The sequence below is a fragment of the Squalius cephalus genome (genome assembly GCF_949319135.1).
Source record: "Squalius cephalus genome assembly, chromosome: 1".
Taxonomy (NCBI): Eukaryota; Metazoa; Chordata; class Actinopteri; order Cypriniformes; family Leuciscidae; genus Squalius; species Squalius cephalus.
This window is the reverse complement of record NC_137122.1, coordinates 48031202-48044999: the sequence shown is the minus strand read 5'-3', so window position 1 is coordinate 48044999 and position 13798 is coordinate 48031202. Positions and strand designations below refer to the sequence as shown.

At 37.0% G+C, this 13798-nt stretch overlaps 1 protein-coding gene across 1 annotated transcript; it reads right to left on the bottom strand.

The window, feature by feature from the left end:
• Positions 1 to 1570: 1570 nt before the first annotated feature.
• Positions 1571 to 10822, bottom strand: mchr1b (melanin-concentrating hormone receptor 1b). The gene is made up of 3 exons (XM_079891907.1): positions 10623 to 10822; positions 9701 to 9770; positions 1571 to 6207 (listed from the first exon to the last, which is right to left on the bottom strand). The coding sequence occupies exons 2-3, from the start codon at positions 9762 to 9764 to the stop codon at positions 5192 to 5194; spliced, it is 1080 nt and encodes a 359-aa protein (XP_079748033.1). The 5' UTR covers positions 9765 to 9770; positions 10623 to 10822; the 3' UTR covers positions 1571 to 5191.
• Positions 10823 to 13798: the final 2976 nt, after the last annotated feature.

The following is a 13798-nucleotide window of genomic DNA, read 5'->3' as shown; positions in this document are numbered from 1 at the left end:
ATGGAACAACTGTGTCTAAAGTGCTGGAAAAGAGAGTCAATCATTTCTGTTGCAACATCGAGTTCTTCAAAGCTGGGATGCTGACGAGATGAAACTGATCAGGAAGATTATTTATAAATCTATCTTTAGTGGCAGAAGTGATAGTCGGCTTTGCAACCTTAAGTATACATGAGATCAAATAATGAATTGAGATGTCATCGCTCTGCTGCAGAATTTCAATGGCATCAACATTGATTCCATGTGACCTTAGATCGAAAATATGATTATGACAAGGAGTAGGTCCTGACGCATGTTGTCTAACTCTAATAGAGTTTAGAATGTCAGTAAATGCTAATCCCAATGCGTCTTTTTCATTATCTACATCAGTGGTTCTCAACCTCTTCTGCAGGGAGCCCCTGACAGGCCATGTTTCTGTTTAAACCTGAAATGGCACACCTGATTCAGTTAATTAAAGGCTTAATGAGTAGTTGACTAATTAATTGACTAATTCCTACTCTTCCTACTCTAATAACTACTCAATTGAATCAGGTGTGCCATTGCAGGGTTAAAACAAAAACATGGCCTGTCAGGGGGTCCCTGTAGGAGAGGTTGAGAACCACTGATCTACATGGATATTAAAATTACCAACATTTAGGACTTTATCTGCAGCCAGTGCTAACTCTGATAGAATATCAGCTAATTCTTTGATAAAGTCTGTATGGTGCCCTGGTGGCTTGTATACAGTAGCCAGCACAAATGTCAAACGGGATTTATCACTCACGCTAGATAACGTCACAGACAACACCATCACTTCAAAAGAATTATATTTGAAACTAGACTTCTGAGTAATACTGAAGATATTGCTATAAATTACAGCAATACCTTTTCTTTTTAAACGAGCCTCGCGTTGTCTATAGGTTTTGAATTAATAAGCCCTCATTATAAAATTAAAAATTCATAGACAAATCTGCTGACGTGTGTTGCACTGAAGGGATGCTATGAAATTGCAAGGCAGTTTCTGAATATCAAACATGTTTTGTTCTGTTTTCCACCACAAACAAAAAAGAGGAAGTGGAGCACTTTGAATTCCTTTATATGCTGATTTCAGCAACAGAAGATATTTATAAAATGGGGGAAACTATTTTCCATCCAAATCACCTCTCTTTTCAGAGGAACAATGGCTGGCATTGTGAAGACTATATTCAATAGTTGTTATACAGACACACAATTTGCCATACTACATCTTCATGCCTGTAATGAGTGACAATCAAGGATATTTTGTAGTGCTATTTATATGTACAGACTATTTAAAAATGTAATGCAATCACCAAAATGATTAAAGAAGTCAACATAAAACACATATCAAAAACGAGTATACACATTTACACTAACATCAAAAACAAGAGTTGTTTCCAACAAAAAGCGTTGATCTAATTAAAACAAAGAATAGCTCATAAGAACCATTTTCAATGACTTTACAACGCAAAATAATTTAATGTAACAAGCAAGTCTCTTGTGAGATAGACAATGTGACAGAATGGACTTAGTCACAATTGGCTGTAGTAACACACACAACGAAGAAGATAAAGATCCAAGACAGGCTTTAATAGTATCCACAGGTAAATCCACACTGTAAATCTTTTCACTGTAAATTTACAGTAAAATACTGGCAGCCAGCCACATTCTGTATTTTTACAGCACTAGTACAGTAAACAGCATTTACAGTACTCCACTGTAATTACCAAATACAGTATATGCCACATACTTTTACAATATTAAACTGTTGTCTACAGCAATACATTGTATTTTTACAGGAAATACTGCTTTTATTATTACAAAGTTCAAATACTATACTTTAAAGTTTCATAAGAGTAGTCACACTAGGAAAAAGAAAACAACATTCTGGGTTTTAAAACATTTATTTTGGTTAAAAGCAAAGATCAGAAAATTGCCTTCGGTGAACATGTTGGCAGATTTTTTATAAACGTAAAATGCAATTTTAACACTTAACAACAAACAGGTAACACTAAGCACTAAAGGGATAGTTCTCCCAAAAATTTTAATTAGCCCATGATTTACTTACCCTCAAGTCATCCTAGGTGTATATGACATTCTTTCAGACGAATACAATCGGAGTTATATTAAAAATGCCCTGGCTCTTCCAAGCTTTATAATGGCAGTGAATTGCTGTTTCGGTTTTGAAGTCCATAAAAGTGCAAACGAAACTGTCCCATTCAAAGTCTGCACGTTTTCGCAGAAGTGAGGAAACCTGTATGCTTACATTGCAAACAAACACAACCATAACACTGACAAGACCCGACAATACTGAACTGAAACGAGGGAACTTAAATACACAGGTAAATGAAGATAATTAAGGACACACCTGAATTTAATAACAAATTTACATTAGTGTCCATGACGACAGATTAGACAGTTAGTGCATATTAGTGTATTAGTGCAATACTAACATAAACAAAGGGAAACTGTGACACTTATGAGGAAATATAGGTAACATACAGAAACTGTCATCGGGGTTATTAGTGAACTAAGACTAAAACCATTTTTAAAAATCAGCACTTGAATTTTTTTTGTGTGACATTTATCATTTTCATTTAGTGTAACTTAATGATCTAAAATAAATACAACTAAAACAGCTTTGTCATAACAGTAAAAAATTGCATTTAAATATACAATATGTAAGATTTTTGTAATAAAATATCCAAAAATCACTTGCACAATGTGATATATTTCCTGCAGTTGTGTACTTACAATATCCCAAAAGTTCCCAAAGATTTTTAATTTCAGAGAAATTCCCATTTTAAATAATGGCTCGTCCCGGTTGACTTGTCGCCTGTCAATGACGTAATATCCGCGTTATCCCTGGTTTCCGCTCGTACTGCCATAGTAACCACGGCGACAGACAGGGCACGCTCACGCTGTTGTTGTTTCATTCAAACATTATGGACCATGGCAAGCAGACTTTAGGACAAAAGGAGAACTAAAACGAGGATCAATATCAGCGTGGCGTTTTCGAGATGCCGAGAGCTCCACGTCCGCGACTAACTTCGACTTGACAGAGATGCCGCTCTTGCATGTACTTTATTAAACAGGTGAGCAAATGTACATAAAACGAATCAATGTTATACAGCTCAACATGATGAAATGTTAGAATATGATCTGTATGTTATTCTAATGTTGATCTGGCTTACTGCAAGTCTCATACAGATAAACTAACACATAGAATAACATTGTAACTTTCAACACACTCAAATGCAGTTTAGTGTGATCGTGTAGACCAAGTGAAACAGCGCTGCGTTACCTCACAAGTTTAATTCGTCTAATAAACTGACCTGTGTGAGTAGTAATTCAGCACTTGCGGGTAGTTCGGTAGAATGAAATGTCATTATTCCTTTATATCCGCGGGCGAGTGTGGCGCTGATATCTGTCTCTCATTAGCAATCGCGCCCTGCTTCATACCACAGTCATGTTAAAAACATCAATGTATTCACTCATCCATAAACATTATTAGATCCTTCGGCATGACGACAAGATCCATTATTCCGCTTATTTTAGCTTTAAAATATATTAAAATTGAAACATTTTTTTTTCTTATATTACAAGTTTTTACTGTATTTTTCATCAAATTAAAGCAATCTTGGTGAGCAAAAGAGACTTTCAAAAACAATATATATAAATGTCACAAATTAGTAGGAAGTGTAGAAGCCCTTGCATTGAATGACTTTCTCACACTGCTCTGGTGTGATCTTGGTCCACTCTACTTAGTCTCTTCCAAAGTTCGGTAACTGTTATTGGTTTCTTAGCCTTAACTTTGTCACCAAGGATTTTCCAGAGATTTTCTATTAGGTTTGGCCACTCTGGGCTGGCCATTTCATTAAATCAATGTTCTTAGCTTCAACGAACTGCTTTACCTGTTTTGCAGTGTGACATGGAGCATTGTTTTGCACAAAAATTGCGGGCTGATTGGGAGATGGTCGCAGGGAAGGAACCACATGTGCAATGCATTTGCATTCATCCTGCCATGTAGGTGTACAAAAGGCCCAACAGCTGCTGCAGAAAACATCCCCCAAAACATGACACTTCCTCATCCAACTTTCAATGACTTATTTGCGCACTTTGGGTTCAGTCTTTCCCAAGTTTGATGCCGAACATAATGTTTCCCAAATTACACAAATGAATTCAACTTTGGGCCAATTCTCCTCTGTCCACACAACATACTCCTCAGCAAAGGATAGCCAAGCATTTTGGACACTGCAGAGTGGGCAATCCGAATTCTATTAAATGGCGAGACACTGGATGCCGAGACAAATCCTTACTCTTTTCAGCACTGTATTGGTGAGCAATTCCAGCTGCAGTGTTGAACCGATTCTCCATTGAGAGTCTCCGCATAATCCTGTCCTTTCATGCATTTGTCTTACGTGGACGACCAGACTTTTTGGGGGACTTGAATGAATTAGTGTCATTGTAAAGCTGCAATATTCTAGAAATCACAGATTTGGAATGACCAACTTCTCTTGCAGTGGCTGAAAGGGTCATCCCACTTAGGCCTTCATCTGAATACCCTGTTGTCGCACCTTAGAGCGCCTCTTCATCAAAGTCAGTGAAAATGGGAAAGTTATTCTAACAAGAATGCTGCTAGTTAAATGGGGTTTGTCAGATAATTAAGGAAATTAGCACCATGTGCCAGATTAACACCAATGTTCTCCAATTTTGATCAGTTTTTTTTAAATGTCTCGTTTAAGTTATTAATACTGTTCTTCAGAATGTGTTTAACTTATGAAAAATGTTTTTTGTTTTTTTCTTAAACTGCCCTTATAACTTCAAATAGGACTAAGCAGTGACCTTGATATTTAGGAAATTGTAGGTTGTTTTCTAATTTTGATCTCCACTGTGTATCGTACCAACCGTAAACTTACCAAAGCCCTATTTTACAGAAAGCAAAAGGTTGTAAATGCAACTGCAAGGTAGTAAATCAATGTGAAATCACTTGCTATAATTGGGTTGCATATCATATCTCTTCCACTGCACAGAAATATGACCAGGGAAATGTGCAATCGCAGATCCTTTTAAACCCACGGACTCCGTTACTGAGCAATTTCTTCATAGACTTCTTTTCAGCTGTATGCTCATTATGGACACAATAATGTGTTCAGCATGACTGCAGTTTCCAAGAATTTCTAGTGAGATAATAGTCTCAGGGTACAGCCACGGTAACTGGCAACAGCTCCCGAGAGGACTGGGACTGCTGCACTCCGTCAGGTGCCAAACGAAGACTGACGCTTCCGTCGGCCGTTCCCGGATCAGCCCGGAAGTCTTTGTGCACTGGCCGGATGGCTACGATGAATTGTCTTTTGAAGGTCTCACTGAGAATGATGTAGAGAAGCGGGTTAATGCAACTGTTGGCGTAGCCCATGCTAATGGCGACGTTATAGGCGTAGAGGAAGGCGTAACTGGGCCGTTGCACGCTCAGGTGTGCCAGTTGCAAGATGTAATGAGGCGCCCAGCAAATAAAGAATGCCAGGCATATGGCGACGGCCATCCGAGTGACCTTTCTGGTGCGCAAGCGAAGGCTGTGCTGGGGAAGTGGGGCGACTGTGGCCGCCATGTTCTGGAGGATCTTGAAAAAAACCACGCAAATGATCACCAATGGCAAAGCGAACGCCAGCACAAACTGGTAGAGAGTAAACCAGTAGGTGTCGGTAGCCGGATTAGGAAGGAGCAGAGCGCATCCCACTGAACCGTTTCGCAGAGGCATGAGGCCGGCGTACATCCACACCGGTGTGATGGACAGCAGCGAGAGGATCCACACCAGGCCAACGACCGCCACGGCCACGCATGGAGTGCGAATGTGGTTGAAGCGGATGGGATGAACTGTCGCCAAGTATCGGTCCAACGTCATGACTGTTAAAATGTAGGTGCTCACGATCTGGCTGTTGGAGTCCAGCGCTGTGATGACGGTACACATGGTGGCACCGAAACACCAGGAACCGTTTCCCACCAGCTGGTGGATGAGGAACGGCATGCCTAGGAGAAACAGAAGATCTGCGATGGATAGACTGAAGATGAAGATGTCAGGCACTGTCTGTTGCGCCCTGAACTTTGTCTTTTTCACAATGGTGTAGATGACAATGCAGTTGCCTATAATGCCGACAAAGCAGATGACACCATAAATGCTAGGCATGAGAACATTGTGATACTGTTCGTCAGTGTCTGCAAGAAACAAAAGAGAGATTTTAGTGCTTTTGGTTTTCAGCATCAAAGTACATTTAAAATACATGCTTTTATGTTGAGCTATTTTCAATTTTAGTTTCAAAAGTTGTACACATAACCTTTTATTCAGCAATGCATTAAATTGACAGTAAAGACATTTATAATGTTAAAAAATATTTCAATTTCTTCTGATCTTTTTTATTCATCAGAGAATCCCCAAAAAATTTGATCTGTAACATGCTGGAGCAAAGGAGGGATAGACGTGGATCTAAATGCAGTAGTTTTTAATAAAAGGAACAAAACAACAAACTAAGCAAGGAAACCAGGACCGGAAGCAACCATTGCATGTACAACTGAGACACAAGGGCTATACACAGAGGCGAACAAGCTTAACAAGATAACAAGTTAACAAGACACACCTGGGAAAGACAATCAAGGGGGAAAACTACAACATGGCACTCAAGACAGGAAGTAACACAAAAGTCCAAGGACAGAGACGGAGAACAGCAGCACAACTGTTTTCAACATTGATAATAATCAGAATTTTTTATTGAGCAGCAAATCATCATATCAGAATGATCTCTGAAGGATCATGTGACACTGAAGACTGGAGTAATGATGCTGAAAATTCATTTTATAATGTATTCAAATAGAAAACAGTTATTTTAAATTGTAATAATATTTCCCAACATCACTGGTTTTTTTTTTAACATAACTATGCTATTTTCACGTGTCGTGTGCAATAGCATTCTAAATTCTACAATATTTCATGCCTGTGTATTAAATAAATGTTGCAAGTAGCCATATAATAAGTCAAGTCAAGTCAAGTATATTTGTATAGCGCTTTTCACAATACAGATTGTATCAAAGCAGCTTCACAGTATTAAATTAAAATAATACAACAAGGTTTGTTTCTAGTGGAAAAGGCTGATCAATAGTATTATTGATTGATAAAATTAAATTAAATATCCCCAAAATATCCCCAACTGAGCAAGCCAAAGGCAACAGTGGCAAGGAACCGAAAAACTCCATCAAGTGACCTAATGGAGAAAAAAAAAAAACCTTGGGAGAACCCAGGCTCAGTCGGGGGCCAGTTCTCCTCTGGCGTTTATGAACTAGAGGTCGGATTTAACTGTAAGATTAAAATATTATATGAATGCCTGGCTGAAGAGATGCGTCTTTAATCTAGTTTTAAACTGGGAGAGCGAGTCTGAGCAACGAACAGTATCTGGAAGACTATTCCAGAGTTTTGGAGCTAAATGTGAAAATGCTCTCCCTCCTTTGGTTGATCTGGATATCCTAGGTATGACCAAAAGCCTCGAATTTAGTGACCTTAAAGAGCGCGATGGATTATAGGGCGTTAGAAGGTCCGTTAAATAGACTGGAGCTAAGCCGTTTAGGGCTTTATAAGTCAGTAGCAATACCTTGTAATTAATACGGGACTTTATAGGTAACCAATGTAGTGATGATAAAATCGGTGTTATATGGTCATATTTTCTTGATCTAGTAAGAACTCTAGCGGCTGCATTTTGGACTAACTGTAGCTTGTTTATTGAGGATGCAGGACAACCAGCTAATAAAGCATTACAGTAATCTAGTCTCGAGGTCATGAATGCATGAACTAACTTTTCTGCATCAGAAACTGATAGCATGTTACGTAGCTTAGCAATGTTTCTAAGGTAATAATAAGCAGAATATTGTACAGTCAGCCAGTCAAAATCACACAATAAGCATCTTTTCAGGGTTTGTACTCTCTCAGAAAAAAAGGTACAAAAGCTGTCATTGGGACAGTACCCTTCAAAAAGGTTCTAATATGTACCATTTAGGTACTAATATGTACATGTATGGTACCAATATGTACCTTTGAGGGACTTAAATGCACTCTTTAGGTAAAGGTGTACCTTTTGAAAAGGGACCGCCACAGTGACAGCTTTTGTACCTTTTTTTCTGAGAGTGTATTGTGATAATGACTGAACATTATCCGTGCAATAAAGCCTGTCCCAGAAAGCATGGTGACAATGTTGAGTTTTGATCCAAACCATAATTTTGCCATTTCAATGTTTAACTGACAAAGTGTGATGGATCAGCATTGAAATTTTGATAAAAGCCGCCAGCACACGTGGGTGGAGACAGTGACATTGAACAAACAGTGATTTGTATTGATGAGCACAAGATCATGCAGGTTTGTATCTCTGAGTCTGCAGGCCACTAGTGGGTGTTTGAATAAGGCATCCATTTTTCTATATTCTTAAAAAAAGGCATTTTGCTTTAGCAATGTTAATTAGGAATTTCCTGAATAAAGTTCTAACATCATTTAACAGATTTCTTGAAGTGAAACATCTTGTGTTTATTTAGAAAGTGAATGACATGGCTATTTTGTGATATTTAAAGAGATTAAGATCTACATAATGTGAATCTGCAGCTTTAAAGGGATAGTTCACCCCAAAATGAAAATTCTGTAATTAACTCTCCCTTATGTTTTTCCATGTTTCTTTCTTCTGTTGAACACAAAAGAAGATATTTTAAAGAATGTTGGTAACCAGACAGCTGACGGCACCCATTGACATCCATAGTATTTTTTATTTATTTTTTTCTTCTATGGAAGTCAGTGGCTACCGTCAACTGTCTGGTTGCCAATATTCTTTGAAATATCTTCTTTTGTGTTCAACAGAAGAAAGAAACTCTTACAGGTTTGGAACCACTTGAGGGTGGGTAAATGATGACAGAATTTTCATTTCAGGGTGAACTATCCCTTTAAAGACATTTTCATTGAAAAAAACTAAGCTCTTTTATTTTTCAAGGTAAACTCGTAACTTGAATGCTACATAGTTAAACCCGAGATAAACTCGGCTGGAAAAATTGGACACCCCTGCCATAGTGCTTTCTTTTGATATTGAGGCATTCATAGATTTTAGACAAATAGAATAAATAAACATAATTTAATGATACTATAATCATAGCTAGAATATTTTAAAGTGAATCAAATTGCGTTTGGTATATTAACATTCTTGAATGTGACTATAACAACTGAATTGACTTGTTCTTAAGTAACATTATGCTTTCTTTTTCGTCATTAAATGCGGGTGCAAACGTGATATTGAACTAACATCACTTCATAAGGTTGATTATCATTGATTTTGTTTTGTTTTTGTTGTTGAAATGTCAACTTTGTTTCAACAGTAACTGAGGGTGCAAAAGTGATACTGAAGCAACATCACTTTGTAACGTTAATTCAATGCAATTAATGTTGAGCCGTCAACATTGACTTAACATTGTTTCAATGATTGTTTGCTATCTGGAGTGAGTCATGAGCTCATGAACCAAAAATGTATCTAACAAAACATTACACTTAAAAAAAGTAAGAGACAAACTACTTTTGATGGTCTAACCTAATGAAGTCAAAAAAATATTATGTTTGACTTGAATAAAGCCTGTTATTTTGCCACATGACACACATTTAGGTTGCTGGACAACATTTGGATAACGTATTTACCTGCATTTAAATGTTGAGATGAATTAAACTCATCACTGGAATTGGGGGTCACGTTGAAATCCATCACAAACTTGATCATAAAATACAAATGCACAGATGTTATTATCAACAGGCTGTCATAAGAGATGTGATTGTTTCAAAACATATTTTAACTGACATGAGAATAAATGCTTAACTTACTGTTAAGAAATTAATTATTAGTGGTTTTTGCCACTAGAGAATATCTGTACAATTGTAGAGACTCTAGAGGGTAATTCAAGATAGTCTTACACACTTAAACTTATATTCAACACCTGTTGAGTTTTTTTGTAAACAGTCAAATCTGCACACCGTGAACTCCAAACAGAGCAATTTATCTTATGGATTTGTCTAAAATAAATTATTTCAAATTTATTTACAAAATTTTATATAATCACTTTTTTATCCTGAGATTCATGAAATCAGATTTCTGTACTCTGAACACTAAGAAATAAGAACAATTGTATTACATGGAATAGACAATGTCAACAAACGAAAATATCTCAGGATAATATTTTAATAATTAATTTTGGCAACATAAAAGCAAATTAAGTCATTTTAGATACAACACATCTTTACAATATCAAGCTTACTATTTTTCTGCACACTGATTTAATTGGGTTTTTCATTCACCCATTTATTTAAATGGGTCACCGTCTTTGTGCATGAACATTTATAATAGCCTTTTTTTTTAATTGTCATCATTCATAGGCAACCTTTACAATATCAGTATAGGCTACCATGGTAGTTACATTATACTCCAAGGTACTTCAAAAACAACATGGAGCTATTATGAATATTAAGAAATGTGTTATTGACATGCCTCTCCACAAACACTTTGTGGTACTTTTTCTCAGTGTAAAACAATTACGCATCAAATTCGATCTCATTTGCATAAACCTACCTTAATCTGAGTAATCTGCAGTGGTTAGCCTTTAATTTCTCTGAAACGCATGCCACTAGTTGACAGCTCCTCAAACGCGCTCTACACGACCCATTTCTGCTTCTGCATCGCCAATATGTCTCCAGTTACACACTTCACTGCTTCATTGTCCGATGAAGATGTGCCTCCTGTGATGTCAACGCTCTCATTCATTCCTGATACACAGGACATCTGAGAAAATAGCCTTGCTGAAAAGGGGCTGTGTGTTGAGCTCGATGTAGCGTCTGATTTGCTGCCTGAAGCTGCTGACGTGAGGAACATCATCCATTTTTGGGCACTTTTTGTACAGAAACGGGAAACGGCACGTTATAGCAAATAATCCCATTGATCAGCCTACGCGTGAAGCGCACATTTTGAAGCAGATAATCTATGCAAAAAGAAACTGCAATTAGGTTGTGTGATAGCATTAATATCTTGAAAAAGTAGGCTACTAAAATATAATGTTTGCCCAGCTAACAGGGAACGTTGTCATAACTTTAACGTTCTTATCGGTTTTAACCGGTTTCAATAACGAAAGCATATTTTTGATATCTGGGTAGGCTACTTAAAAGTATATTCCAATCAGAATGTCATATTACAGTTTTGTTATTCGCTTTGGTACTATTTTCACAAGTAAGGTGTAGCTTCAAAACTCTTAGTACAAAAGTCTTGTAACACAGCTAGTCATTCTTTCAAAACCTGATCTCATGCTTTCATTCTTGTTTCATTATAATCATTATTTCAAACTCAAGATTATTGTAATAGCCTATGTAATAAGAACATTTGGTTTAATCACCGAACTTCTTTCAGTTTAGTACTTTTAACAATCGATTCGTTTAGCGAACAATGCAAGATAGCTATGTTTCAAATCACAATTGGCTGCTGAAATAATTACAGTAACGCCGGCTACAGATGCCACATTAGAAAATACAGGGGGGGGGGGGGGGGTGCTGCAGCCCCCCTCGTCATAGCATCAGTACCCCCTGGTGGGGTGCTGTGGACTAACATAATTAAGTTGGCTTGAGAAAGCCAATTTACTGAAATCCTATTTAAATGTAGGATTATTTTAAAATCCTATTTTAACTTATTATTATTCTTCTGACCCAAATTTACAACTCTAACTCCTCCTAGAGCTTTAACTCTAAATACTCCAAACTCGGCTCATCTATCTATCTATCTATCTATCTATCTATCTATCTATCTATCTATCTATCTATCTATCTATCTATCTATCTATCTATCTATCTATCTATCTATCTATCTATCTATCTATCTAACTAATCTATCTTTCTTTCTAACTAATCTATCTTTCTTTCTTTTTAACTAATATTTCTTTCTTTCGTTCTAACTAATCTTTCTTTCTTTCTAACTAATCTATCTTTCTTTCTAGCTAATCTATCATTCTTTCTTTCTAACTAATCTTTCTTTCTTTCTTTCTTTCTTTCTTTCTTTCTTTCTTTCTTTCTTTCTTTCTTTCAAACTATTCTTTCTTTCTCTTTGGGAAATAAAGTTTGAATTTGTCATGCTTTGTTCCGATCAGAGCATTGTGAGCGGAAAGCGCATTTCTGAATATTCCGCTCCGCTCGCTCATTCCGCAGGGTCGCTCGCTCAACCCAGAATGGCCTGAGCCTGGTTCGAAAATATGTGGAATAAGGGCTGCCTCCGAGAGTAGCCTGTTTCTTTTCGTTTTGAATAGTTTCATTTAAAAGTAGACATTTCAAGCTTTCTATAATAGATAGCCTATATTTCTCAAATCTGTGAGGCACAAGCTGAGTTTCAGCGCCCTCCAGTTCACGCGCAATGCAAGTGATCGTGCCGGCGTCTTATTACATTGTCTGCTATATATTTGCTTCTTATTTATTAAATACAGGCAATTGGTTGATAAAACATTGATCAAAATTAAGATACAATTTATACAAAACGAAAATCTTTTAAAAAGAGTCTTTCTACAAAACAAAACTTAATGAAGTGTTCAAAATCATGTCTTTCCCACTCCATGTCTCCAGACATATTGCGCATCTCATGATGTATCATGTCTTTCTAATGCTGCATGCTCACTTTCATAATCAACATTGATTAAATAAAAAAATAACATTAGCCTATCATATTTAAACATAAATATGAAACTAAAAATGTTTTCTTTAATGGCTACAACACGTAGGCCTATACAGTAGGCCTACAGAGAAATTTCATGTCTTGTCGTCAGCCACGACAACATAATGACGTCACATATTTTCCCACCCAGCCCTCAGCCCCCCTCGCATGAAACAGCTTCCAGCGCGCCTAGACCTAACTTACGTAACATCCATTATGTTTGTAATAGTATCTAGTGTATTATATAAGGTGTGATGAAGTAGCCATGAGCTTCTGCTAGAACAGAGTTTGCTGGCAATACAGTAAATGTTCTCACTGTGCCATTTGACTGAATACTGCAGACCTTTACAGATGAAGGGTGAGTTACAGTATGAGACAGTGTCTACCATGGTAATTCCTCTGTTTACAGTAGGCCTATCACATGGCAAACTCTCATGTAAAATGTTGCATTTGATGCCATCTGTCTCGCATGCATCTTTGATCAATCTGATGTTTCCTCTCCCTTGTATTCTGTTCACAAACTGCAAATCTCTCTCTCTCTCTCTCTCTCTCTCTCTCTCTCTCTCTCTCTCTCTCTCTCTCTCTCTCTCTCTCTCTCTCACACACACACACACACACACACACACACACACTTTGAACATATGGTTATCATCTAAGATAGATCACTTATGTAAAAAGAAGTCATTAGATTTGGTAACCCATATCAGTAATTGCAAACAAGTTCTATAGAAACTGAATCAATATCTATAGAAATCAGCTTAAATCATACTTAGTGATTTGTTTTATATATATTAATAATAATAATTATAATAATACACTATTTGATCCTGAAAGTTAATCTGAATAAGTGAAGATGATACAGTTTCAGGCCATGTGGTAAAAAGCAATGTTCTACACATCTGAGCATCCACAACCAACACAACGTCAGGTACTCTAGTCTAGAATATGTTTATTCTCTGTCATATTAAAACGCTCTTGATATTTTACCAGAAGATGGCGCAATGCCGCAGCCAATTGAGCATCATTGTAAAAATGTGTAATGACACAACTCGTCCACTAGGGGC